We start from the raw sequence: 27504 nt of genomic DNA, 5'->3' as shown, positions 1-27504 counted from the left end.
CGTTGTTTGTTGTTAAATGTTGCAAAACGTTGCTGTTTATTTTAGAATGCAGAACTTCACAAACTCCGCCCCCATATGTTGCAGGAATCAGAGTAAAAAGAAAGGTGTTTTATGTGGATTAAAAGCAGATTTTGATGAAAGGCAAACACTTAAAATGACGGATTTATTTTGGAAGATTCACTAAAACCTGAAAGCATTGAACAGGAAACGAGAACTGACGTGTAATTGTTTCATGAGGCTTTAAATGTTTAGGTTTTTGTTGTGTTTCTGACTTCATTCGTGAGGAAATAAAAAACAGCATCAGGATCTATTTTCAGCGTTTTAATGCTCTGAGAAAAAGCAAAAAAAAAAAACAGGAAGGAAAATTTACTGGTTTTTGAGTTCAGCTTTTACTGACGTGTGATACTGACTACAATGATCATGTCTTTAATGTGTGTGTGTGGGAAACACCACAGTCCTGTGTAGTTGGAAAAGACTACACACAAAATGTGTTGACTCAGGCACAAACGTCGATGCAAATCAAAAGAAAAAGAAAAGAGAACTTCATGTAAAAATGTGAAATGTAGTGACGAACACGAACGAGCACTGACGAGTGTTTCTGAAGTTTATAAAAAGCTTGAGACGGTCGTTCCTCCCCCTGGTGTACAGACATGCACACGTACATGTACACGCACACGTACACGCACACGCACAGCAGGTCAAGGTCACTTTGAAGAGTTCAGTTCAGTCCGAATCCATTTCGCCCAGCTCCTCGTCTTCAGGCACAAAGGTGGGGTCCCTGGCCTCGGCCTGGCCCTCGGCCTTCTTCAGGTGCAGCTCTCTGACGGTGAGGATGCGGACCAGCATGGCGTCCATGGTGCTGTCGTCCAGGGGGGTGGCGGTGAACCACAGGGGGCTGTTGGGCACGCAGCAGCGCTCTGGGTGCAGGTAAAACACGTTGGTGCGCTGCTTCACGCTGTCAGAGCTGCGTGTGGGACACAGGAGGAGGAGAAGATTTCTGCTGCGTCTTTGCTTTATAGCGACCTGATAAGATAGCTCCGCCCCCTTTACCTGATAACCCCGCTCAGCCAGCGCTGCTACGTGCTAAGCTAACAAAAACAAAGCTTTTAATAGGCCTGTTCACGGCTTGTGCACAGGCTGGTGTGAACGTGCCCTAAAGCGTTGGGGTTAATTACATTTTTTAATTAAAATTACGTCTTCAATAATCCATGTTCAATTACAACTGCATTACAATTATAGTGATAGTGATTTTTTCCAATTACAAATAAAGTTACAATTATTATTTTCACCCTGAAAGTCAATTACATTTACATTCCCAATTACTGAAGTTCAATTACAATTAATAATTACTGAGCCCATAAAATGCAACCTTCCTCATGTGTTAGCTTTCTGTTAGCATCTCTTATGTCTTAAATCAGCTGTAAAATACACTAAAAATCATCTAATTACTTTCTCATCTATGGGTTACTTTGTTAAACTTTATAAGTCGAGCCCTAAATGTATTAATTTTTTTTTAATGGTAAAATGATCCTCAAAATTAACTGACAGGTAGTGGGAAAACTTGATATGAAACATATTTTAATATTTGTGTGTAAGTCATAGAACTAGAACAGTTCCCCAGTTTTGCGTTTAATTACATCGTAAATGACAATTTTTTTATAGAATGTCCAAGTCAACTACAATTACAAAGTCAATTATCTGAACTTAAATACAATACAGATTTTTTTCAATTACAATTACATAATAACTGTAACGGCCGCTGCACAGAAAACTTTCAGAAAATGTTGTGGAGAAAGAAGTATGCAGCATTTGAAGCTAGCGAAAAAAGCTAATGCTAATACACGTTTGTTAATCTTATTTATCAGTGAAAAGAGATTATCTGAAGTTTGTTATATGTAAAAAATAAGAAGAATAAACTGTATGTGAAAGAAAAAGGTTTTGGGAAGATTTTTAGCATTTCTTATCAGTTCTAGTTTAAATGGAAACATGGTTTTATTACCATTGAACCAGTAAACGTTGCTACGACAAACTGAACTCACCACTTAGAGAGGTAGAAGTCGTACAGTCGCACCGGACAACGGAGAGGATTTCCAGGGTTCTCCGTCATCTCCAGGTTCTCCTCGGTGTTCTCCTCCTTACGACGCTTCGCAGCAACGGACTCCAGGTCTGAGGACGACGACAACAACAACAACAACGTTAGAGCTACACAACAACAACAACAACAACAACGTTAGAGCTACACAACAACAACCACCTGTCGTCATTGATGACGCGTATCGCCCCTTTGTTAATAAATGCAGCACATTTTAGTGAGAACGCGTCAGCGTGATTAATTTAGCTAAATATTCAAAGCTTCACAAAGCCTAAAACGCTCGTATAGAATTAGTTCCGTACCGGTCTCGGGCTCGTTCAGGGACAGCGGGGGGTAGAAGCGCAGGTAGGAGGTCTTGGTGTTGTTGGGGTTGGTTTTGGTGCAGCGCATCACGTGGGCGAAGGAGAGCTGGCGGTGCTGCTTGACGGTGGTGAAGCCGAAGTATTTGCAGCAGAAGAAGAGCAGCGTGTTGAGGAGGACGATGGGAGAGTACGCACCCAGCTGCTTACAGTCCCACAGGAAGCCCTCCTCCACCCGAGAGTGGATGTAACCTGCACACAGAGGGGGGGGGGGGGGGACACGTTTACATCAGCAGCCAGGCCTCTGGGTGGAGCTGCTGAGCAGAAATATATATAACAGCAGCAAGGAAATAAGAATAAAAACTAAAAAAAGATACAAAAACATTACATTAAAACACAGAACTGGCCTTTTGTTGCGCTTTTATTTTGAAAGGAGCATATTTATGATGTTTCGTCATGCGAGCAATCACTATTCAGTTTTTTATTTTTATCTCCTACTCTGGGAATCAGAACAAAAGTTTTTATCATTTTTTTGGATGAAAAACTTGCACTTTTTAAACTGTGACTGAACAGAAGAAGGAAGTTTCTCTCACCGCTGGATGTGATGGAAGGGGTAAAACTTCTCAGCATGTTGGTGAAGTCAGTGGAGAACTTGGTGTAGAAGTGATCCATGAAGATGTTCTCCACGCGACTGTTTTCAAACAAATACTGAAGACAAAGAGAGAAGAAAACATCATTATTCATTTAAAAACAACACAAATATAATCACATCTTTCTTTTATTATCATTTATAATGATGGAAAGTTTCAATATCAACATATTTATTGTGATACATTTGTTGTTTTCATTCTTTTTACCTCTATTGATAAAAGAAAACTATCATCTGGCATGTGGAATTGTCTATTATATCTTTAAAACTAATTAAAACATTTTAAATATCTAATATTCTTTAAATCTAATTATTACTCAACATTTCAGGCGACCCCATTTTAGTTTTATTTCCAAATGAACCCAAGGTGGAAAACCCTGCTCATAGGACACTGCTGCAATCAAAAAACAAATCAAATTTAAAAAGTATTAACTATTTTTTTTTATTATTACTAGACATTTCAGGCGACTCCATTTTATTTCCAGGTAATGTGACAAACTCATGGCCCAGGGGCCAAATCCGGCCCTTTGGAGGATCCAATCGTCTGCAGGAGAAAATAAAAATGAAACTCAAAAACATTTTCAGGGTCTCACAGTTTTCCCGGAGCTTATTTCACATGATTGCAGTCATTTTTTAAATGTTAAACTGTTGAAAAAACTCAAAAATTGTTAGAAAATCCTTAAATTTTCCTCAAATATTTCCCTTAACTAAAAAGAAATGGGTACAAAATCGAGGAAATGTAAAGTGTAGACCCTGTTGGGACTGATATCTGTCACTTATTGTTTAGATATTGTCGGTTTCTTAACTCTTTAGTATTTTATGTATACGTAGATGTGCAAACGAAGGAACAAAAATGTTGTAATGTCGTTTCCACTCCTGCCACATGGGGTCACGACCCCAAGGTTGAAAAACCCTGCACTGATGTGTATGTGCGCCTGAAATAAAAGCGGCTTGTCGTCCTACCTGTTGGATGCCGAGGCAGAGGTAGAACAGGCTGTCGGTTGAGTACGGTTCTCCATTGGGTCTCCTCACCTCCCTGATGAAGCAGCAGAGGCCGTAGCTCAGCTCGGTGGTGGTGCAGCGCAGGATGTCCTCCTTCAACTCAAAGTGGCGAGCTGTGGAGGAGACACGGTGAGGAGGACAGTCGCTGCAGGAGGAGGAAGAAGAAGAGCGCGAGAACAAACGCCCGCTACAGACTTACAGAAGCGCGGCTGCTCGATGTCAGGCTGAGCTTTCCTCCACTGGATCCATCGCTTCCACGCGTCGATGCCGTACTGAGTCTTTAGTTTGGGGATCTCAGAGGACATGGACATGGATTTATCTTCAGCTTCTTTGGACGAACGCTGCGACTTACGGCCCTTAAAGAAGGAATAAAGGGAGATGGAATAAGTCGGGAACGTTAATCCCTCACTGGTAGGAAACTCTCACCCTGGTTTTCCTGGGAGCTTGTCGTCGACCACCAGTCGATGGAGGAGGAGACGAAGGGTTTTCAGGGAGTTCTCTGAGCAGAGCCATCTTCTCCAAGGTTTCTAACAACAGACAAAACATTCGTATAAACCCCCAAAAACTCTAAAATTCCAATGAAGAATGTGAACGCGCAGAAAAGCTCAAAACACGCTTGAATGAGAACCAGAGCTACATTATTATGTAACATTAAGATTGTAAATTTACTGTTAAGCTCAGAAATGGGTATATATCTGGGAATATTGAAAACCAGAAACTTTGAAGTAACTTATGCTAATAGTTTAGATCAGGGGTTCACAGCCTTGGGGTCAGGACCACATTTGGGGTTGCATGACGCTGTGATAATAATAAATAACAAATAGGATGTTTTGAAGCAAATAGTTTTGACTCAATTTGTCCTCTGAATGATCAATATCTTCTGATAAACATATACAGCTCTTGATTTTTCATCTCTATGTTTAATTTTGATATTAACCGGGTAGAATATCGCAACAATATCGTATCATGACCCAAGTATCGTGATATGTACATCCTTGCCAATACTCACCCCTAAACTTGTCATATTTGAACCTATTTTCATCACTCTTTCTTACCTTAACCCCCCATGCTTTTTTTTTTAAATTTTGACTAGACGCTAATATTTATGTTTGAATATGATACATATACATTATTTAAAATTACTCCAAATTGCAGTTTAATTCAAATAAAAAACACACAAATAATAAATCCAAAATTTCCAAGGAAATGTATCAAATGTATCCGCCCTGTTAACACTCATTGTGCTGTTGTGTATCACACAGACGCACATTATTCCAGCAACAAACAGCATGCAGAAAAGCTCAGAAGAGACGAGAACAAAAAGATGTAAATACATGTTGCTTAATTCTAAAATTAAAAGCAAAACAGGATTAAAGTGAAGTCCTGCTGCGTTTTCAAATTCTTTTTGTCTTTTACTGTCAAACGGTCACAAACATCGCAACACAACTAAAAAGTCCTGTCATTATTTCATGGAAAAATGTATTTTTACTTGTATTTTCTCTGTAAATCCAATATATGTAGTTTAAGTGTCTTTCTTAAATAGTCGTTAGCTGTAATAATTGACAGACCAAACTATAATGAAAACAAATGCAACATCTCGTCTCACCAACGCTGAAATCCTCTTCTATGTCCATTGGGGGAGGGACAACGGGGGGCTTCTTAGAGTTTTTGTCTTTCACACGTTTCCTCTTCTTGGGCCGAGGTTCAGACGATGAGGCGTCGTCCATGTCGTCCAGAAAACTGTCCAAGTCCTCGTTGTCCAGGTCGTCACTGCTGACCACGTCTGAAACACACACACGCACACACACACACAGTCACATTGTCGTCTTATCTTCACTGCAGTCTGAGACACCACCTGCTTTCAAGGCCAACACGGAGTCAGAAAACAGTGAGAAAACACGTCCACACATCATGTCAGTATGGGTGACCCCAGAACATTTTTAATTACATACATAACTACAATTATGACGTAACTGTATTTGACATTTGGTAATAGCTGGGTTTCAGTCACGTGATTATGACGACACGTGAAGGGAAGACGGAGGGAGCAGAAAGGGAGAATACGCTTATGGAGGAAACCGGTGCAGAGAGTTCGTATTGTTCTGATTTAGATCCAGTTTCAAGACAAACATACAAATAATTAATAAACAAATATGTCGAATCTCATGAAGATGAGTGAGTTTTTGACAGAATCTAAAGGTTAGCAGACCAGAGAGTGAGCAGCTGCTTTAGTGGCCGACTGAAACACCCACAGTGTAGGACTGAGCGCTCGAGGTCATTCATAATCCGTGTATCATTCGTTTTTCATTATGTAACAAAAACATGAAAAACGAAGAAAAAAACAAACAAAAAAACACTCATTATTTGATATTTGTTTCCAAAACCAAAATGAAAAAAGCCTTGTTTTTCAAATTCAAGCTCTTTTGCTTCGGTACAGACAATGAAAAACTAACACCTTTATTTGTTTTCTCCATTACCAATTTGCCAAAGTACAATGCAAAACTGCATAATAGTTATTTTTCTTTTAAAAAGTGCAACTGAAAATGTATTTTGTGCCTTAACAATTGGACTTTAAAAACACAGTAATTTCACTGTATTTACATCAGATATTTGTTTGGACCAGCAGAGGGCGCTGGTAACCCAGTGGTCGGTTGGCATGCAGTTATTCTTGCAGTGAAGAAGAGACGCTATGCTAGCAGACAGAGCTAATAGAAAAACGTGACTTTTACAGATATTCACGTAATATTACAGATATTTTTTCGGTGCTAAAAGGGTAAGGAATTATTTATAAACATGTTTAAGAGTAGAAGGCGGCCAGAAAGATAGTAGTAGCAGATTCCACCCGCTGCCAACACTATTGGACAAGAGAAGGATAAATAGATAGCGCCTTCTGCTGTTTAAAAAAAGTACTGCGATTCAATTTTTAGAGTATCGATGTGAAACGTGATACCAATGGATCGATTTTAAACTGCCTTACGATTAATCGTTACATCCCTACAATTGAATAATAAAAATTTAAATAGAAGAACCTGAAAAACGATCTCAGTAAATCAATAAAAATATCTTGAAAGTGAAAAATAACGACTAGTTTAGAGTTATATAATCCGATCAGAACACCTTGAGCATTCTGCTATTGCTCATTTGTTGAATATATAATTTACTTAATATATTTTCTGAAATATCTTAATAATCATTTACAGTGAAATGGCATACTTGTAAACATCACATGAGAACATTATTCGTCTCGTTCTCCTTTTGATGCGTTTAACTTGGTTTTCGAGCGGTTTCTCACCGTCTGATGACGGCGCTGGAGCCTCGTCGTCTTCCTCCTTCTTCTCCTCTTCCTCTCCGTCCGCCACCATCTCCGCCATGAGGATCAGCTCGGCCTCGTACGGATCGTTGGGAATCTTCTCCTTCAGCTCTTTGATGGTCTTTATGATGCCGTCGGCGCTCTTCATCGTCACAGGGACTAACACCGGCACGGGCAACTGAGAGAGAAACGAAACATGGAGAGGGTTCAGAAATAAACACCACACACAATCTGAAGCTCCGTTATTTAGAGGAGAGGATGATGAATCAGCATTTTTTTTGTATTGCGTACTTTATCTTTTTCATTGTGTGACAAGTTCAGCTATTTTGATCAAATTTTAAAATTGCTAAAATTTCCAGTGCTCGAAATCACCGCTAGTTTGTAACTCGCTGCCATTTAAAATACATAGGAATCTTTTTTTCTTTTAATATATATATATAATTAAAAAAATATGTAGGAATGTAATGAAATAAAATAAACACAATATAAAATTCAAAGATGCACAAAGAAAAATCAAGTTAAAAGAGTTTCATAAAAACCGTGGTGGTCCCAAGACTAAAGCTTTAGAAACTTTTGGGTTTGAGAAAAGAGGAATAATAATAATATTAATAATAATTATAATTATAATAAAACAGTTATATTGGTAAATTTGTTTTCATTCTTTATTTTTTTTTTACTAAAACAGCCCCACACACTGTCTCTGTCTTTTGCGGTCAAAAACAAATATTTGTTACACATTTGTTACTCTTCATTGGGATATTTTTTTCTCATTTTATACATCATATCACAAGTATTAGTTATCATATTGTTAGTTGACTATTTTGTTACACCCCTAAATAATGTTTTTGATCAGCTGAAATGTCCAAACTTTTTTTTATTTCCAATAAATCAAAGTGTTCCACAGGTTGAAAACAAAGTCTTATTCCCAGCATTTGTTCACTTTAAACTACACTAAGTGTGTTCTGCTCTTGCTTGCTTGACAGGTATTGAAAATTGAGTTTTTAAAAACCATTTAAACTACCGTTAAACTCAGGCTTTTTAACATTGAACATTTTTTGCATTTGTTAATGCAAAAGCTTTCATTTCATTCCTAGCAGAGAAATGAATTGATTTATTAAATAAATGAATAAAAAATGGCTGAAAACAGCTGAGTGTTGTACATACCGGTAAAGGCATGCTTAGGGGTTGTGGGGTGCACTGACTGTACATGCTCATGGGCACAGGCACGTACACCGGTACAGGAACAGGAACGATCATGACTTTAGGGAAAAGGTCCTCTGAAAAAAAAAAAACAAGAAAAGAGAAGTTTGAGGCTTAATTATGAGTTAATCACACAACGTTATGTAATTACTGCCTTTGTTGAAGCACTGAATGATGCTTTAATTTAAAAAAAATAACGAGAGTGCAGCATTACTTCATTATTTAGTGATAAAATAGTCATTTGAACATGATTAACTCTTTAATTGTTCTGATTATAACGTTGATTGCACTGTAACATGTAACCGACCTGTCTGTGATTCTCCGTCTGTGGTCTGAGTCCTGCAGGAAACACCTTTGGTCTGCATCAGTGGTTTACACATCAGAGCTTTGTTCTTCAGGACCTTCTGTCCTCGAGGGGGGGGAGAGCTCACGGTCTCCGTTGAAGTGCTGGTCTGTGGAGAAGAACAAGTGAGACGTCGGTACAAGGGTCACTCTCGGGACAATAGTTATGTCTACTTAGTCTGTGGACTAATTAGTGACGCGTCGCAAATTAAAATACTTTTTTTTTAATCTTTTCTGTTAATTAAGTTTTGGTAATTTTATTTATGAATGTTGTAAATATTTTTTTGATTACTAGTACAGTGCCCGTCAGAAGTATGTATTCATATAGTGGGAGGAGCTTGAGTACTCTGTATTCTGTAGTGTTTTCACTTTGGCAAAAAAGTGCCGAAACTTCTACAAAGATTGAAAAACTACAAAACTCAGAAAGTCGCCAAAAAACAGCATAAATCTAAAATTTCCAAATGTTTTGTTTACTTAATAGATAAAAATCAAAAAACTGTTAAAGAAGTTCTAGGCAGGACCAAAAAAAATGCATTTTCACAAAAGGATAAACTCACCTGTTCTGAAATCCTCGTACTGGTTCCTGTGGGAAATAAACATACAATAACGTTTAAACTTTCAACTTCAAACATCAGCTGATCAGATTAGATTGATTGATTGTTTCGTACGTCTCCGAGAAGATCTAAGTGTTGGCCGTGATTTCTCTGGGGGCGAATCTGCGAGAGACATGACGTTGTAGATGAGGGGCGTGTCCTTGACGGCGTGCGCTGAGACAGGAAACACAAAAATGTCAGAAAACAGAAAACAGCTCCAATAACACAAGAATAATTTTCCACTGCTCTACATCACAAGGACCTGATGGCTTCCCTGCTCAGCTTTATAAACTTAAGACTTCCTCCACATGTGAAAACAGAAACCCGTCACTCCCATCCAGCCATCGTCCAATCTCCTTTCTCAACGTTGACTTAAAAACGGCAAAATAGGAAAAAATAAATCATCCATCACATAATCCACCTGATCAGACTGCTTTCATCAAAGGCACACGTTCATCCACCAACACACAGACTCTTCAACATAATGGAACTTTCATCACAACAACAAACATCTATCGTCATCACCCTGAAGCAAACAATCTTCTATGAGTCAGACACTTAATCTTTATCTGATTAATAATTATCATCTCCAGTAAATTTAACATAACAACAAATAATCCATGCAAATAGCTAATATGCTGTACGGCTGTACTGATGTAAAAAGGTGAAATAAAACAGTGTTTAGTGGATCCGCAGCAGACGGCGCTATATATTTATCCTCCTCTTGTCCAGAAGCGTAGGTGGCGGGCGGAATCTCCTACTACTTTTTATCTGGCCGCCTTCTACTCTTAAACATGTTCATAAATGATTCCTTACCCCTTTAGCACCGAAAGAATATCTGTATCATTACGTGAATATCTGCAAAAGTCACGTTTTTCTTTTAGCTCTGTGTGCTAGCATAGCATCTCTTCTTCACTGCAAGAATATCTGCATGCCAACCGACCACTGGGCTACCAGCGCCCTCTTCTGGTCCAAACAAATATCTGATGTAAATACAGTGCAATGACTGTTTTTTTAAAAGTCCAATTGTTAAGGCACAAAAAACATTATCAGTTGCACTTTTAAAAAGAAAAAGAACTACTATGTAGTTTTGCATTGTTTACTATAGAACCAGAATTTAAATTAATAGGCTTCTTCTTCATTTGTATTATTATTTTATTTATTTCATTCAAGATTTATTTTTAGTTGAATTGCATTGTTTTGAATAGTTTATCAAGGGATACTTTTGACAATGAAAAATAAAAGGAAAATACAGCATTCTCTAAAATTTTTTTTAATATTATATCATTATTTGTCTACAGTCCCATTTTGTAAAATAAATTGTGAAAGAATCATATCGGGAGTTGAGCGAATCGTTACATCCCTACTTTCATTTGTTAATTTTCCACTCTCTCTCTCTCTCTCTCTCAAGTACCCCTTGTAGAGCCATCACATACCCCTAGGGGTACACGAACCTCTATCTGATAAACACTGTGCTAGAGGAGATACCCACGTTTCTCGACGTCGCCCTGCGTTGCCACCTTTACGTTGCAGAACTGCAGCAGACAGGTCATGTGACAGAAGTGTTTGACTTCCCCGAGCAGAGGAAGACTCTGCTTCAGTTTGCCTTTACGTCCGCACATGTCGCACTTCGCCACCTGTAGGAGAAATGAGAACACGCTAAGAAAAAGGCGTGAGAGGAGACGGAGGTGATGACGACGGCTCGTTAGTCGCACTCACGTGGCAGAAGAGCATGGTGTACTTGGAGCGACACTCCCCAGAGCAGAACTCTTCTGTGGCGCCCCCGTACTGGGCCATGACCACCTTCTGGGACATGCTGTGACAGTTCACGCACGAGTTGCAGTGTTTGCCCCACTCTTTGCTCAGGTCGTGTCTGTAGAGCAGCTTACAGCCTGGAAACAACAGCTCAGCGTCAAAATACACCAAACAAAGTCCTACATGCACACACACACTACACTGTGTGTTAGGGTGGTCCATCAAAGCACGGGAAAAAATAATGTTTAAGATAACCTCAATTAGACCTTTTTTATTTGACTCACTAAGTTATACTAAAACGCAATTTTTAAGTGTCTTGTGCAACCTCTAAATATTCATTCATTGGCATAAAGCTTTGACCCAAATCATTTGGCCAGATATGGACCCAAATACAGGGTTCTAAAATTTTGAAAAGAATAAAATGTGTGGCCTCACCGTCGCTGCAGAAGAAGTAGTCCTTGTTGTTGACCCTGAGGGCGTCTCTGGTGATCTTCTCCACTTTGCAGTATTCACACAGACTCATCACGTAGTTGGTTTTCTTATATTCCAGGGAACACTCCACGGTGCACAGGAACACCATCTTATCCTGCACACACACAGAGAAAGATCTTTAGAACTTCTCTATTCTCTATTCTATATCTCTCCGTTTAACAGTCTCACCTTGATCTGGATGACTTCTGGTTTAGAGTTGATGTTGCTGGTACAATGGAAGCACTCGAGCTTCACTGAGCCTCTGGGTCTCGGCTTCTCTTTGGACGATGGGCTGGCTGGGCTCTGTGTGGGCTCCACGAGCATGTTGGTGAAAACATTGGTGTGTTTGGAGTTTTTTGTGAACTTCTCCTGTGGGACAAGAATCATTCAGGGTGATTTTAATCGTTTAATCGACGGCTAACAAAGATCTTTAAACCTCGAAGTTCACGTGAAGCCACGAATTCCGAGATTGTCTCATCAAGTAGATCTGAAACTATTCATCGACTGAAACCAATATAGAAAACGAGTCGCTGCATTGATTAATAAGTGTTACGGGAGCAATAGGGTGTAAATTTAGCCAAAGAAGCATTAGCCTAGCTAGCTAACCAAAAAGCGTCTTAAGTGTGAGAGCACTCCACATTTCCTTAGAACGAACTTTATATTCTTCAGGGAGACAAAAAAACAAGAAAGGAAGACGTTTTTAGACAAGAACTGAAGGCAAACCACATGCTGGAAACCATTTACATGAGGGTGTATTACTTCAACTGGTCATTATAACAAATGGTGATGCTTTAATGCAATTACGCAATGATTTTGTCTGGTTTACTGGGTTTTTTGGGGAAAATTAGTACTTAGAAATCAATGTTTAAAGGAAGCTGTATTTGTTATTTAATAACTCTGTGATTGGACACGCCCCCAACAGACATTTGTGTTAAAACATAGCTACATGCATTTCACATATAATCACACATTATCATTAATTATTTATCAGAACTTTATTTATTTAGCTATGTGATAAGATCATGATGAATAAAAATTGGCAACTGTTTCTCTTTATTTGCTTTAAAAAATGTAAAAAAAGAAAAAAGAGGTATATGTGCTGTACACTATAGTTCATGTGATATACCTGTTGCATGGATACCATAATGTACCATATACCATAATTTGTTGTTGCACTGTAACCTTTTTCACTTCATTCCATACTGTGAATTGTGAACAAAAAGTTTGACTTGTTAACAAAAATAAAATGTTAAAATAAAAGAGGTACATTAATCGATCACAAAAACAACTGATTGTTGCAGTCCAAATATCAAACAAATCACATTTGGTGATCCAACCTTTAGTTTTGACATATCAAATAAAGATGCTAATAATAGTGTGTGTGTTGGACGCCGTGCTTAGGCATGTTTACCTGATAAGAAGTGACGCACTGCAAAGAGCAGAAGTTTCTGATGGAGGCGTCGGACATGGCCAGGTGATATTTGGGAACGCTGAAATTCCCACAACTATCACAGCTTACCCGAGCTCCTGCACCAGACGAGACATGTTAGACGTGTATGTGAGCAGAGACGCACCATGGAGGGGGGGCAGGGATAAATAAAAAAAGAAACCCTGTTGTGTGGTACCTGAGGAGCTGACCATCTGCACCTTGAAGGCCATAGCACAGCTGCTGCTGCACAGCAGGTTCACAGAGTCATCCAGGTTTTTAACGTACTCCATCTCTGCCACAGGGCGAGTGATGTGGCACATCGAACACGGCTGGTTGGTCTTGGTTTTCTGTCGCGACAAAGAGGGGAAAAAATTCCAAAACGAGTCTTTGAAAAATAAACATTTTGGTTTATATGTGGACAGCAGCCTTTGATGTTTGTCACCAGCCAATCAGGAGCCAGCAGAGCCCTTTGATCCCCCTACCTGTTTGAATTGGGTCAGGCACTCTTCGTTGCACAGAGTCTTGCTGCAGTCCTCCATCTTCAGCATCATCGGCTTGTTGTGGGAACACGAGCCGCAGTTTGCGCAGCCAGACACCGACACTTTGTTCACGGTGCGGAAATGATTGAAACAGGCGTCGCTGCAGATTTTGTGGACGGTGCCGTTCACGTTCACATCGTGTTTGCTCTGTGGGGAAAACACAGGGTTTATAAAAGGTTATAAAATATCTTATGATGTCGAGATTATGATTAAAAACCTTTACAGCAAATACGTTTTCTGTACGTTACCCAAAATAAGTTTCTCCATCAAAATTGGCCCCTAATTCTGTATTTCTGCATGACATTAACTAAAAAATAATAATTATAAAAAATGTATCATTTGGCATTTAGGTGGCCTAAAAAACTTTAAAACAAAATGTCAAATATTAAAATATCCAACTTTGTGCTTTCAAATAATATCAAATATTAAAAATAATACACCAAGAAAACTAAAACGATTCATATTAAGGTTCATTATTCACTATGGTTTATCTAATGTTTCTGTAAATTGTCTTGACACAGGTGTAGAATTTTAGGACTAAACTATGTTAAAACATTTAAAAGCAGGACAGACAGAAGGAGTGAAGTGTGAGACTCACTACGCAGTATCTGGAGCACATGCTGCATCGTAGCGATGGTGCGATCGACACCGGAGTATTCTTCGGGGGCGCCTGCTTCCTCAGAGTTTTTCTCTTGTAGTTGAAGGAAGTCAAACAGCTCTGGCTGCAGAACTCTTTAGGGCCTCCGCCACCCTCTCGGGTCAGGATGACATCCTGAAGACGCGTGATCAACCTGAAGAAGAGAAAACGTACACAATCATCAACTAAAACTTAAGATTGTGGGTTTATATAGACATTTTCATGTGCGTCAGAATATTCTTATTCTGAGGAAATCCTACTTCCCAAGTGTGAAAAATCCCCATATTTTGCACAAAAGGTCCAGTCCTATCCCAGATTCCCTCAGATGGTAAAACAGGCCAAAAGTACTAAAGGTGGCGCTACAGCAAGCTTTTCCTTTATATCGCCCAGCGCTACTAGGTAGGAAATATAATTATCGGTCTGATAACTTATTAGCCCACCATTATGTGTTTTTTGGTCACTTTGAAGACACTGGCAAAGCACAAATGTTCAAGTATGATGTTTTTCTCTCATTTGTGATGTTAATAACTTGTGACTGTTTCTTGGGTTTGTTTTAAAAGTCAAAATTCTGAAGGACAGTTATTGTTCTGCATATCTGTGAATCACCTGCTTCTTCTAACACTTTGTTTGAAAATCTCAACTACGTCACCCAACGACTCTTTTACTCACTTCTGGCAATTGTGGCAGACTTTGGGCGAGTCGTTGGGTTCTCCTTTGGAGGGAGGGAGGAACGTGGTGAGGCAGGTCGTGGAGCAGAAGATGCCCGTCGATCCTCTCCTCTGGAACGCCTTCTGTCCTTTCTGCAGACTCTTCTTGCAGTTGCAGCAGAACATTTTGTGGGACGGAGGTTTAATTACGGGCAGCTGCGAGGTATCGTCGTGCATGGAGAAGATGGAGCCGATCCTCAGGCCGTCCTGTTTGTCCGTGAACATCAGAGGAGGAGATTGTGAACTTATAGTGGGGTTACACAGAGCCAGGGATTTATATTTACTGTATGACAGCGCATTGCGTTTTAATGCCACGTACGATGCAGTAGGAAAAAAAGCACTAGTCAGTGATGAATAGTCACATTCTGGGACATTCGGTGATTAACTCGCAGATTATGGATGTAACGATATTTCCTAAATCAGTAAAAAATCAATGAAAATTAAAATGGATGCAGCACAGTATGTGCTTCAATACTCTTCTTAGACAATAGGAGGTGCTGGGACTGTTTGAGGGCCGACTGTCTAGACATTAGGGTCTCAGGTTCACGAATCCGTTTCAACCAGAACCTTTTCACGTCCGTGCGTGCGTGCACATGTAAAATGAGGTGATTCCGCATTGATTTGTGCATCTTTCACGCACTAATAGAAACAGGTCACCTGATTTACCACGCAACGTCAAACCTGGCCCAAACCCGTGGTATAACCATCAAAATTAAGCCAGAACCGTCTGCACAGAGCGACACACGACACATTAAGAAAAATACATGTATGTAAATTCCAAATCAGGAACATAAGTTACACTTTTAAAAAAGAAAGTCACCCCTATTTTTTCACTGCATCTATGATTTGAAATTATTTTTTTTATAATATATATTTTTGCTGAACTTTTCCTAGTAATAAATGAATAAATGTGCAGTTTAAGAGTTGAAACAAAAATATTTTAGTAAAAAAAAATTTATTGACAATTTTAATAAAAGAATAAGAATCTGTATTGTGACTAATTCCTTTTTTACTCCAAAATATGATTTCTATGTATTCAAATTGAAAGGAGTGAAGTGAACGATGAGGTTTTTTTTTTTTTTAAATCATGATGGAAAATCAGAAAAATGTATTTATCAATATTTTTTGTTGTTTTTTGTTTTAGCACACTGTGATACTCTGTTGCATTCAGCAACCCTGGTCTACAGTTCCTAATAAACATTGTTACAAAAAGCTCACAATGACATATACCATTAGAAACACCTTTAATTACCTTGTTTGAACAAATATCACTGAAAAAGTAGCGCCTTAAATTAAGCAAAAGTGTCTTTTAGTATCTTTAGTCCTAGTGTCCCAACAAGGAGCTGAAGGACGTTGATGTGGGGGTTGTCGTCCTGCTGAAGGACATGTCCAGGGTGGAGCTGTGGAGTGGACTGAGGCCTGGGTGTGCAACAGGTCAGACGCCCCCGCCATGGGGGCAGAATTGTACTGTGAGGGGGCGGTTACCACTGGTGACTCCAGTCTGTAACGTACAAGAAAACAATTTCTTACATTAGATTAGTGTTTTTTAACCTTGGAGTCACAAAATAATAAAATTTTAGTCTTTTTAAAATTTATTATTTATTTTCAGTTATTTATTTTGCAAAATGAAAAAAAAACATGACACCACCACACACAACCTCAAACAACTATTCTATACTTTTCACTTTCTCAAATATAAATCTATAGTATAAAATAAAATGCATTAATACTGAACACTAACAGAAACTAATTTTAACACTACTCGGTTATGGTTGTAAATAGTTATTAAAGTAATAAACTCAAAATGTAAAATGCTCTTGAACCTTCCGTAACTAAAGAATTTATAAAAAGTAAATAAAAAAACAAAACATTTTTTCTCTGTGGTCGCCAGAAATGGTATAAAAATGGGGCCACGCCCTGAAAAAAGTTGGTAAATTGTGTTACGCATTTCGTTACGATACCTTGGGGCGTCACAGGCTGCTGTGGTGGAGAGGCATGGCGGGTTGTGGCTGGTAGCGTTGTCGCTGGTCCTCGGCCTCATGGAGCACGCAGAGGAGGCGGTCCTCAGTCACATGACGCAGGTACGTGGGAAGGGTCGACCTCTGGGACTCTTAAATATTACATTTGTTGTTTACAGTTCGTTTGACGCAATTTTTACAAGTTGTCTTACATTTAAATTTTTGGTAACACTTTACTTGAAGTTTTATACATAAAGGCTGACATTACGGTGTCGTCATGACGACATGACACCTGTCATTAGTATGAAGAAGGTGTCATGAAGGCTGTCATTAAGTGACGTTCGTTACCCTAACCGTCCTTATCCCTACCCATTTTTTTTCTTACCCTAACCCCTGATACCCCGGAACCCTACCCCTCCCTTACCCCAACCCCTTTTTTGCACTACCCTTTACAGCACTTGACCCTTTATTTCCCAATCTTAATTATTTATTCTTATAAATTTTCAAATTGGGTGGGGCAATAATCTGGTTTATAATCGCACAGGAAGCTGTAGACCTTCATCTGTTATATTGACAAGTTTTTTTACTTTGTTCTTTTTTTTAATTTATTTTATTATTTTGAATTTACTCCTATAAAGAGGGAGAAAGGGTTCCCGTTGCCCGTGCACATTAAATTTCTATCCCTACCAAACCCTAACCCTACCAAACCCCTAACCTTAACCCCACTAGATCCCGCCATCTAACCCAAAAAATGCCAACATAGCTCTAAAGGTGTCATAATCTAGCGAATAGCACTTAATGACAGCCTTCATGACATCATAATAATGACAGCGTAATGTCAGCCTTATGTATAAAACTTCTTGTACAGTGTGACCAAATTTTGTTACAAACAATGTTACAGACCTGGGCGTGGTACGTCGGGGTCCACGGGTGGAGCCTTCAGGGCAGCACTCGCCCTAGACTTCTGATGCTGTTGTTGGACCGCCGCCTTAAAATGTGCAATGTTCCTGCAGCTAGCGGTGGAGATGTGCTCCAGGAGGAACTGGAATCGAGTCCAGATCTAGCCCTCTGTGGGGGTGACCGCGTTGGAGGACTGACCACTACGACCTTCTTGAGTTTGTCCAGGCGGGTCCGCATCGAGTCGTACCATGTCTACAGCTCTAACGCAGGGATACCCATGAGCCGCGCCTGCTCCTCCCACAGGAACTCCTCCTTTTGTGTGTCCTTGTAGTCCACGAGTCTCTTGGAGTGTTCTTCAGTGAGCCTGGGTGTGCTCCTTTTGGGGGTCGGTGGAGGTTGAAGGTCATCAGTCTCACTCCCCATCGGAGGAGCATCAGGAGCGGCAGATGTAGAAGGCGGTGGCTACTTTCTGGTCCTGGACCGTGATGCGTTCTTCAGCTGTGGCATCTTGAAACGGTGAAAAATCAAGTGACGACTGGGTTCATGCCAGCGCTGTTTAGCGTAGGGGCCCCGACGTGTAATTTTGCTCCCTTACAGAGCGATGGCGCCCCCTACGTTCAATTTTCAGCGGTACCGTCATAATAATTGTTGCACGCTTGGACATAAAATAAACTTCCAGGCGTGCACAGGTTGTTTTAACTCTTTTTAATCTGAATAACAGAGAAACACATACATCAGCCGCACCATCTATTTAATACAGGCGATCTGCTCGGATGCTCCAGTCTTTACCCGAGGACCCCTGCAGCCCTGTAGCTGCCCCCGATGCTGCCTGTGTGCACTGTCCAAGACAAACAGTTCTTCACACAGACGTAGCACACATGAAGCTGCTCGTCATGTTTCTAAAACTTGCAACAGATCATTCTACATGCACGCTAAAGGATGTGAACGCCTTCGAGTTGAAACGTATTCAGGCTTAAAGAGACATGGGCTTCACTCTGGTCACATTCGCAGCATTAGTGGAAGATTTTTTGACAGTCAAACGGTTTTCTCCAGTCAGGTTGTGCTTCGTTGCGACTGTCACGAATCACGCAAAACTGACATTTGTGACGTGTCGGGGCTCTGCGTAACCCCAGTATTAGGTAACAGTCGACAGCAATAAAAAAAACACATCTGCTGACTTAGAAAGTACTTTTTAACCCTGTGGTTTCTCATGCATAGTGAAAGTTCAGGGATGTGGGTGCAGTAACGTTAGCAGTACCTTTGGGTTCCTCCTAACAGCCGGCGTGGCAGACGTTATGCAGCACTCGTACTCGTCGTCTTCCGGCTCGTCCTTCACCACGATCACAGGCGATGACGACTTTTCTGTTTGGGACGGAGTTTGCATCGACTCCTGCAGCGGACGAAGAGAATCATCTCAGTATGTCAACAAGGCAAGGAAAAGTTTGTACGGTGGGTCATTGCTAGCCATCTGCTAAGCTAGCAGATACATAATCTAAATTACAAACAGTTGATTTGAGCAGATACGTGTGATATTAATATAACTGATTAGTGTGGCGATAACTCCAGGATTAAAGTCTCGACACTTACAGATTCTATTTCCTCTTCGGACAATTTGACGACTTTCATCCCATTCGATGTCGTTTCCTGTGATTCTGCAGCATTTTTTTCTACAACAACACAACAAACACGTCAGTGACACATTGATTCATACTAACTTAAAAACAACAGCACCAACAGTCACACACACGCACACACACCTCCAAAAATGCTAATCTTTAAAGTAACAATTTAGAAGTAATTTTATATTGTCTTATTGGATAAAGACCTTTATTGATTATCAACACATCTTGAACGTGTTATGGTTGGATTCGTGTCCATGCCATCTTGTGACTTGTTTCTAAAAACACATCGAGTTAAAACTGAAATTTTAAAATAAACCCTGAGCTGTGATTTGGTCGTATTGTGACTGAATAAGTGGTTCGGATTATGAATAGGCCGATATGGATTTTTTAGGGCCGATGCCAATGTTTTTCCCCATCAGCTTTAGCCAATGACCGATACGGACTGTTAATTTTCTTGAGCTGATATTTGGAGCCGATACTACTTTTGCTCCCTCAATTTACATCATAAAAGTGACACAATGATGATAAATGGCACGAGTCCCAATTTTTTATAAAAAAAAAAGAACATTTATTGAAATGGAGAAAGGTGAGGTAGAACGACAACAAGTAAAACATATTTAACAAATATTAAAAACAGGTGATGTAGAACAAGAACAAGTAAAAAATATTTCTTCTCTTTGTAAATAATGCAGATTGGCAAACGCAGCAGCCCGCATCGGCCGATGCCGATACACGTAAAAAACGCAAAAATCAGCCGGCCGATGTATCGGTCCATCACAAGTTCAGATAAATGTAATCACTGTTTTTGCTTTGTGTAGGTATGCCGAGGGAATATGGAATTCAGTTTAAAACCTGCCTTTTCCCCTCACCTCTCCTCCTGTATTTTCACTTCCCACTTTTCATCCTTATATGATGGCGCCGCAAAGGGTCACCTCGGTGTGTTGATGTGTGGTCTTTCCACTCCAACTGCCAAGTTAAATTCCTTGTGCTGTTTTTTTTTTAAACTGTACTTGGTGAATAAAATCCTTTCTGATTCTGGGTGACAGCATTAAAGCCACTGCTATGTCAGGACGCTTCACTTCACCAGTTAAACTGATACATTAATGAGCTTTTTCCCTTCGCTCATCAGAGTTCTCTAAGAGTTTGTACAGTAACAACTACAATAACTTGTTTTTTTTCCATTCTTTCCACCTCCTGTTCCTGTGACTTATATGTAAAGTTTCAATCCAGTTCAGTTCCCAGGTTCCAGGTCTGACGTCACTCACCTGGTCCCAGTGATGGAGACGAGGCCGACTGCAGTGAGTCGTCTGCTTCCTCTTTGATTGTTTTCCCCTCCTCTGATGATTGGACTGTGTGGACGAGTTCAAACACACGTTGATAGAATTATTATTCTTATTATTACGCAATTATGGCAACTTTTCCATCGAACAGACTCAATCCTATTTTGGTTTTACGTAAAAAATAAGAAACTTTACGCTGCGTTCACACCGACGGATCCTCGAGCTTTTAAGGTGCGCCGTGAACACGTGGGTATTCAGAGGAACGGCACAAAACAGGGCTTTAAATTCACCAAAAGCATGGCAACTTGTTGCTGCTCTATCGTTGACGTTTCTGTACACTCCTAAGGTGCATCCACACGGAACACGACTTCAGCGACTCTTCTGACTAGATGACATTTAATATCAATGTAACGTCACGCGACCTCCCTTCAAGCGACGCGACAAGTCCCTCAAAGTTGAACATTTTGAACTTTCCAAGCAACTTCAAGTGTCGTGACATCCAATCGGCAATGACTTCTTCCCTACATCACTACCCCAGTCGGAGAAGGGTGTGTCTCCAGAGCCTGTGGCTGCACTGAGAGGGCTGTACACCTCTTCTACTGCGGCAAATTTACAACCTTTTAAATTCTAAGTATATTTTGAGTGAACTCATCTTTTAGTTACTCATTAAGTTGAGCATTTAAAGCGTAAAAAAAATGCCACCATAGAAGAAGTGTGCAGCCCTTTCAGGGTTGTTACATCACTGGAGCGATGAAGCGAGCAAAAAGCACGACTACATTCAAGCGTCTCATCACGGGCGATTGAAGGAACTACAGTTGCTGAAGTCACGTTCGGTTTGAACGCACCTTTACACTCTTGCTTTGACCTATAGATGAGAGCCTTTACTTCAGCTTTCTGGTTTTCCACTTAGAGAAGTCTCTACACCATCAGCCCTCAAGTGGTTATCTCATGTTACTGAACCAGAGGCTGTTTGGAGTGGATCAGAAGTTGCTCTCTGAATGCAAACTGAGCCAAACCAATAGCTTTTTCTTATCATTTTCCCTCCTTTTATGTTTTCATAATCATTACAATTCAAACATGCTCATTGTGGACCAATAAAGCATCTTATATTTTAGGAGGTTTCTACACTACCTGTGTCTGTGGACGTCTCCTCTTCGCTCCACTTCATCTGGGCCTCCTGTTCCACCTGATCCACCGTACCGATGTCCATCATCTCGTCCAGGTCCCCCCCACCAGAGATCTTTACGTTACTGACGCTCTCCTCGTCCTCGTTTTCATCATCAGCAGGTTTCAGTTCCTTCTCACCATTGTCTCCAGTTTGTGATTCCTCACAGACATCGGCCACTGCTGGTATCTCCTCTTCATCATCTTCATCATCATCTTCTTCAACTTTGGTCTCCTCAGCAGCGACAGAGGATAAACCCTCACGTGAAGACTTCTCAACATCCTCCTCATTTTCTCCTCCAGTCACAGCTTCAGTGTTCAGTTTCTCTGATAATCCAACAGTGTCTGTCCCTTCTGACACCTGTGGACACAGTTTAGGTCCATTATAACACTGGTTCTTAAACTGGGGTCCATTATACATTTGGGGACCAATAAAACAAACATCATTTACATATACAGTATAGGATAGTGGACATGAAGCACTGCTGTATCACTAAAATCATAAAAAGAGTACTTTAATTTGACTTTTTTCACATAAATGTGATCATATTTTGTTCATTTGTAATACATTCATGTGATATATACAAAACTAGTGCTCTTTGTGTTCATTTCTACAGCAAAGATCTTAAATGCTTAAGATGAAATGCTTAAAGAATAAATCAATAAATTGTTTAATTGACGTGGGATTATGAGAGATTTATAGGATTTAAGAGGTTTTCAGTTGCTCAACTTAGGACAGTGGTTCTCAACCTTTTTCTTGTCGTGACCCCAGAGGCTTTTCTCTTCTCTTTAAATACTTTTTGATCATGTTTGTTATACTATTAGCCTTAACCGATGATCGATACGGACTACTGATTTTCTTGAGCAGACACTACTTTTGCTCCCTCAATTTACATCATAAGTTACACAATGATGATGACAAATGGTGCGAGTCTCAATTATTAAAAAAGAAAAAATTATTGAAACTAACACGAATGAGGTAGAACAAGTAAAAAATATTCAACAAATATAAAAAACAGATGATGTAGAACAAGAAAAAATATTTCTGCTCTGTAAATAATGCAGATCGGCTAACGCAGCAGCACGCATCGGCTGATGCCGATACACGTAAAAAATGCAAAAATCGGGAGGCCGATATATCGGTCTATCACTATTACAAATACACAGTATTCAGAATTAGAACACAAAAAAACAATAAGCCCCTGCACAAATCATTTTATTCTGCATTTTTGCTTCAACTAAACTTATTTTTTGAGAAAGTGAAAGTATAGAATACAGTTGTTTGAGATTGTGTGTGGTGTAATATATGAAAAAGAATAATAATTATTCAAGCTCTTTAAAGCTTTCTGCACTGTATATATATTTATGTGATATTATGCATTGTTTTTTTAAACTGTGCAAAATAGATAAATAAAAATGAATAAAAATATGAAAATTTGTTTAAAAAAAGATTTTAAAGCAGTACGTCCCTGTCCTTTGACTGCTTTATTCGGGGTGATTCCTGTTGACGCTCATTTAAGTAGGCATCAAATCGGTATGATTTCTTTTTGCTCATTGTTGGCTCGAAGGCTAATATTGTATAAATGGAAAGATCCACGTCCTCCAACATATGGCCATTGGGTGAAAGAAGTTATGGGCCATATGCATTTGGAAAAAATCAGATATACACTGAAAGGATCTATTAATACATTTTATGACTAGTGGCTGCCATTTTTGTCTTATTTTGAAAATGTGTCTGCTGATAAACTTTCTTAATTCACGTAAGCTTTGTACTTTGTATACAAATCAGTGCAACAAAGATATGTAACTTCATTTTCTGATCCGGTATAGCAGGGGTTGGGGGGGGGCTTTGTTTTGTTTTGTTTTTCTTGTTTAACATTGTGAAAAATAAATAAAAAGACTTTGATCAAAAAAAAAAAAGATTTTAAAAATTAATACACTTAATTTAACCCGCATTTTATTTTATTTTTAGATTGATTGATTATACTTTATTAATGCCCGAGGGGAAATTCAGTTTCAGTTACATCCCAAACAAGAAACATGAAAAGACAATCACATATAACATGGGGGGACAGGAACAGGAGAACTGTGGAGCAGCCAGCAGCAGGGCGGTGCTCCATTTCTTAGATGAGAAATATGGAACTATGGGTAAGAAGTAGAGGTAAAAAAAGGACAAAGCCAAACTAGGCCCCTGTAGAGAGGGGCGGAGTTTGGAATCATGGAAAAACTCCTCAGCAAACATTGCAACAAAAACAATATTTAATTCAATACAACAGCATGTTGGCATTAGGGGGAGGGGTCTTTAGGATGGATAGTTTGCAGGTCAGCCACAGGGTGGCGTTGCCCTTAAGGCCTCACCTCCTGCTGCCATCTGCAGGGAAGGAGGAGGGGTTGGGGCCGGAGGAGACGGTGAAAAAAATGGGTTGTGTGTGAAAGTGTGGGGAGTGGTCATGTGAGCATATGCCTGTTTTCTGAGACTCCGCTGCAGTGTCTCACAGTTCGTCTCCAATACCAATGACGTGGGACGGCGTTGCCGTATGGATGACCTCGAGAGTTTGTTAGCCAAGATGAACATCCCAGGTTTTTATGGGAAAGTGGGGGAAAGGTCAGAGCATCGTATCAGCATCAAGGAAGTGTGTGGGGAGAAAAAAACAAACCTTGACATCAGGCTGTTCATCTCAAGGGGCCGAATGAAGATAAAAAAAAGTTGTTTTCAGACGCGCTGGTCACAACATTGACTACCAGCCGTTTTGTTCCTGGTCATTCAAATCCAATATTTCCCTTGACACAAACTCTCCACTCCTCCTTAAAAGGATCCTCCATTGTTTTTACAAATGTGGCCTAAAATCTTTGAAATGTCCTTATTAGAAGATCTATGCCTAACAAAATGCATTTTTTGCATCATATTTCGTTTTATTAACTTTTAAAACTAGGACTACTTCACCCTGTGCGCCGGCGTGTTGAAATGACGTCATTGATGACGCCAATCACCCCTTTCAGTCCATTGAGTTCTATAGCAGTGAAGCATTCAGGATCATTTCACTCTTGACGTGACACCATCACTTATACAGCTGCTCTGAGCAGCAGTCGATCCTGATGGCCTGTTTTTACATGTACGGAGTTGTTCTTCTCTTCTTAATGCCGTCTACGAAACAGCAGAGTTGGAACTGTCGCCCCCTGCGGTCACAGATTTTTTTAATCAAATCTCGGTAAACAAAAGGGGTTTACATCAACTTTTTTTTCTTTTCTTTTTTTTTTTTAACTTTTACTAATTTATAGAGCAACATAAAGCAGCACAAGCTGTCATTTTGACTGAAAAAGCTGCTAAATGATCCTGAATGCTTCACTCTATAGAATTCAATGGACTGAAGGGGCGATTTGCGTCATCAACGATGTCATTTCAACATGGCGTGCAGACTCTAAAATGGTAAAGTAGTCCCATTTTAAAAAGTTAATAAAACAAATGTGGTGCAAAATAATGTGTTTTGTAAGACAAAGATCTTCTAATAAGGACATTTCAAAGGTTTTAGGCCACATTTGTAAAAACAGTGGAGGATCCCTTTAAAAGTTCACCACGGTGGATTCCATCTAGAGGTGTCCCGATCCGATATTGATATCAGTCCGATATCAGCCAGAAAACGAATATCGAATTTTACCGTACTGCATCTAAAATCACAGATATAATCCATAGGTGACGGTCGTTTGCACTGCAACAAAGTAACCTACTGTTGCTGACTATTGTTCTCTGTTTGCGTAACATCACTTGATCAAGCCTTTTCGAACGTTCCACACTTCAAAATAAGTAATAAAAGTATGCATGATTCATGCTGATATCACATCGGATCAATATCGTATCGGCCGATACGCAAGGCTGCAATATCAATATCATATCGGAAGAGAAAAAGTTGTATCGGGACATCGCTAATTCCATCTGACAGTTCTGAGAGTTCGGCCCCTTCGGTCAATGACTAGCGACTTTCCAATAACGCTGCCAACGTAATCCAAATTTTGCGATAAATCAGGATAATGCCAGTTCCAATCAGCAGAAGACCTGTTATTATAATTACTAGACATTTCAGGTGACCTAATTATATTTCCAGGCGACAACATATGGGGTCACAACCCCAAGTTTGATAAACCCTGAAATATCGATTATAGGTAATCAAAAAAAAAACGATAACGGATATTTAGAACTGACATTCATTTGCTGTAAAATTTACAATTACACATCTGGGATGAGACTGAAATACAGTATACGGTTTGTTTGTATTTGTACACTGATCTAAAAAAACAACAACCTTAAACCGTTCTAGAATAAACTCTAAATAAAGCCGTTTTTACTGTTTAAGTCAACCTTCATAGCAGAAAATGAATAAAATATATGAACCTAAATGATTTAAAATCCACAATAATAAAATTTATTGAGGTCTTCAAGGAAACAGCAGCTCATTATATCTCCACATATTGTACAGTTCAAGGTGAAAAAAAAAAAAACGTGTTCCCAGATAAAAGATAAACAGCCTCCAGTTTCCTGATTCATCAGCTAAAAGATGAATTTGTTGCAGTTTATATTATATTAAGTTATTTAACTTTGTTTAATCAAGTTTTGTTTGAAGGGATCATCATGTTCAATGTGAAGATTTAACTTGAATATCACCTATTAAAAATAAATTGAAGGTAAAAATATATAATTTATTTCAAAACAGGTTTTGGGGAAAAAGCAGATGAAAATGACAAGTTATGTGGTTGATTTGAGAGAGAGAAAACGTTTCTGTTCATCATTAACATTTATTTATTCAAGTGTCACAAAAATGGCGGTTTTTGCACAGGGCCCGGTTCCGTGACGTCACAAAGTGCACATATTCAGTACACTTATTATTATTATTGTAATTTATAAGTGGCTTCACATCAGTATTTATCAAGTAAACAATGCAGATGTTTCTACAAACACGTGGTTGCTTTAAAAAAGCACAAAATATAATAATTAATTAATAATAACAATAATAATAATAAAGACTTCATGTTTAAGGTCCGCATGTTAGCTTACTGCTACATAAACACACACACACGCGACTCTGTAACTCACAGCTGCGCTCGCACATCTGCATGCACGCGGTTTGTTCCAGATGTGATGTTTACCGTCTACAAGCCCCATTAGCGCGCCGTGTGCTAAGCTAACGCTAGCTAACATTAGCGCCCGTCTGACGGATAAACGCGCTCTACTCTGAGCTCCTCCGAGGTTTCATTACAGATGTGCAGCAGAGTCTCGTGCATTAATGTTTGGTTTGTGAGGCCGTGCGTGCACACCTGGTTAGAGATCACATGGTCGCGTTCTTCTCCTGCTTCCGTAGCAGCAGCAGCGTCCATGTTGGCTCCAAAAGTGCAGCAGCTAAGGTTAAAATCTTCTGCTTTCTGTCAGAGTTTGACTCTCCAGAAGCTTGAAAAAGGGTTTAAAACCAGCCTTTCTGTGTTTGTTTGGTCCCCACAACGCGTTTACCAGCGCGAAGCTGCTTTTTCTTCTTCAACGGAAACAAGTCGCTCTGGTCCATGCGGCG

The 27504-nt window shown here is 39.6% G+C and overlaps 1 protein-coding gene across 4 annotated transcripts; it reads right to left on the bottom strand.

Moving 5' to 3' along the window:
• zmym4.1 (zinc finger MYM-type containing 4, tandem duplicate 1) lies at positions 1 to 27504 on the bottom strand. Of its 4 annotated transcripts, XM_028461320.1 has the most exons (27): positions 27257 to 27504; positions 21917 to 22310; positions 20771 to 20854; positions 19471 to 19550; positions 19142 to 19273; positions 14988 to 15232; positions 14280 to 14472; positions 13625 to 13828; positions 13339 to 13489; positions 13125 to 13240; positions 11903 to 12082; positions 11678 to 11828; positions 11207 to 11379; positions 10980 to 11124; positions 9563 to 9661; positions 9452 to 9477; positions 8860 to 9004; positions 8517 to 8629; positions 7335 to 7530; positions 5649 to 5825; positions 4469 to 4569; positions 4242 to 4398; positions 4004 to 4155; positions 2985 to 3099; positions 2395 to 2643; positions 2040 to 2166; positions 335 to 964 (listed from the first exon to the last, which is right to left on the bottom strand). In XM_028461320.1, exons 1-27 carry the CDS (start codon positions 27314 to 27316, stop codon positions 724 to 726), a joined length of 4206 nt encoding a protein of 1401 aa, XP_028317121.1. In that variant the 5' UTR covers positions 27317 to 27504; the 3' UTR covers positions 335 to 723. The 4 variants fall into 4 exon arrangements, with proteins under 4 accessions (XP_028317123.1, XP_028317124.1, XP_028317122.1 ...); XM_028461321.1 differs by lacking the exon at positions 20771 to 20854 and having other exon boundaries at positions 5 to 964; XM_028461322.1 differs by lacking the exons at positions 19142 to 19273; positions 19471 to 19550; positions 20771 to 20854; positions 21917 to 22310; positions 27257 to 27504 and adding exons at positions 16278 to 16526; positions 16987 to 17135; positions 17887 to 19109 and having other exon boundaries at positions 1 to 964.

Source organism: Gouania willdenowi, chromosome 11 (genome assembly GCF_900634775.1).
Source record: "Gouania willdenowi chromosome 11, fGouWil2.1, whole genome shotgun sequence".
Lineage (NCBI taxonomy): Eukaryota > Metazoa > Chordata > Actinopteri > Blenniiformes > Gobiesocidae > Gouania > Gouania willdenowi.
This window is presented reverse-complemented; position numbering and strand designations above follow the sequence as displayed.

Bases quoted from the DNA above. Each gene is read 5' to 3' on its own strand.
- zmym4.1 (XM_028461320.1), bottom strand. From the start codon at position 27,316: ATGGACGCTGCTGCTGCTACGGAAGCAGGAGAAGAACGCGACCATGTG. The intron at 19,274-19,470 runs GTAAGTGTCGAG...CGTCCGCTGCAG, and splicing joins CCGAAGAGGAAATAGAATCT to GAGTCGATGCAAACTCCGTC. The intron at 11,125-11,206 runs GTGAGTGCGACT...TTTCTCCTACAG, and splicing joins ACACCATGCTCTTCTGCCAC to GTGGCGAAGTGCGACATGTG.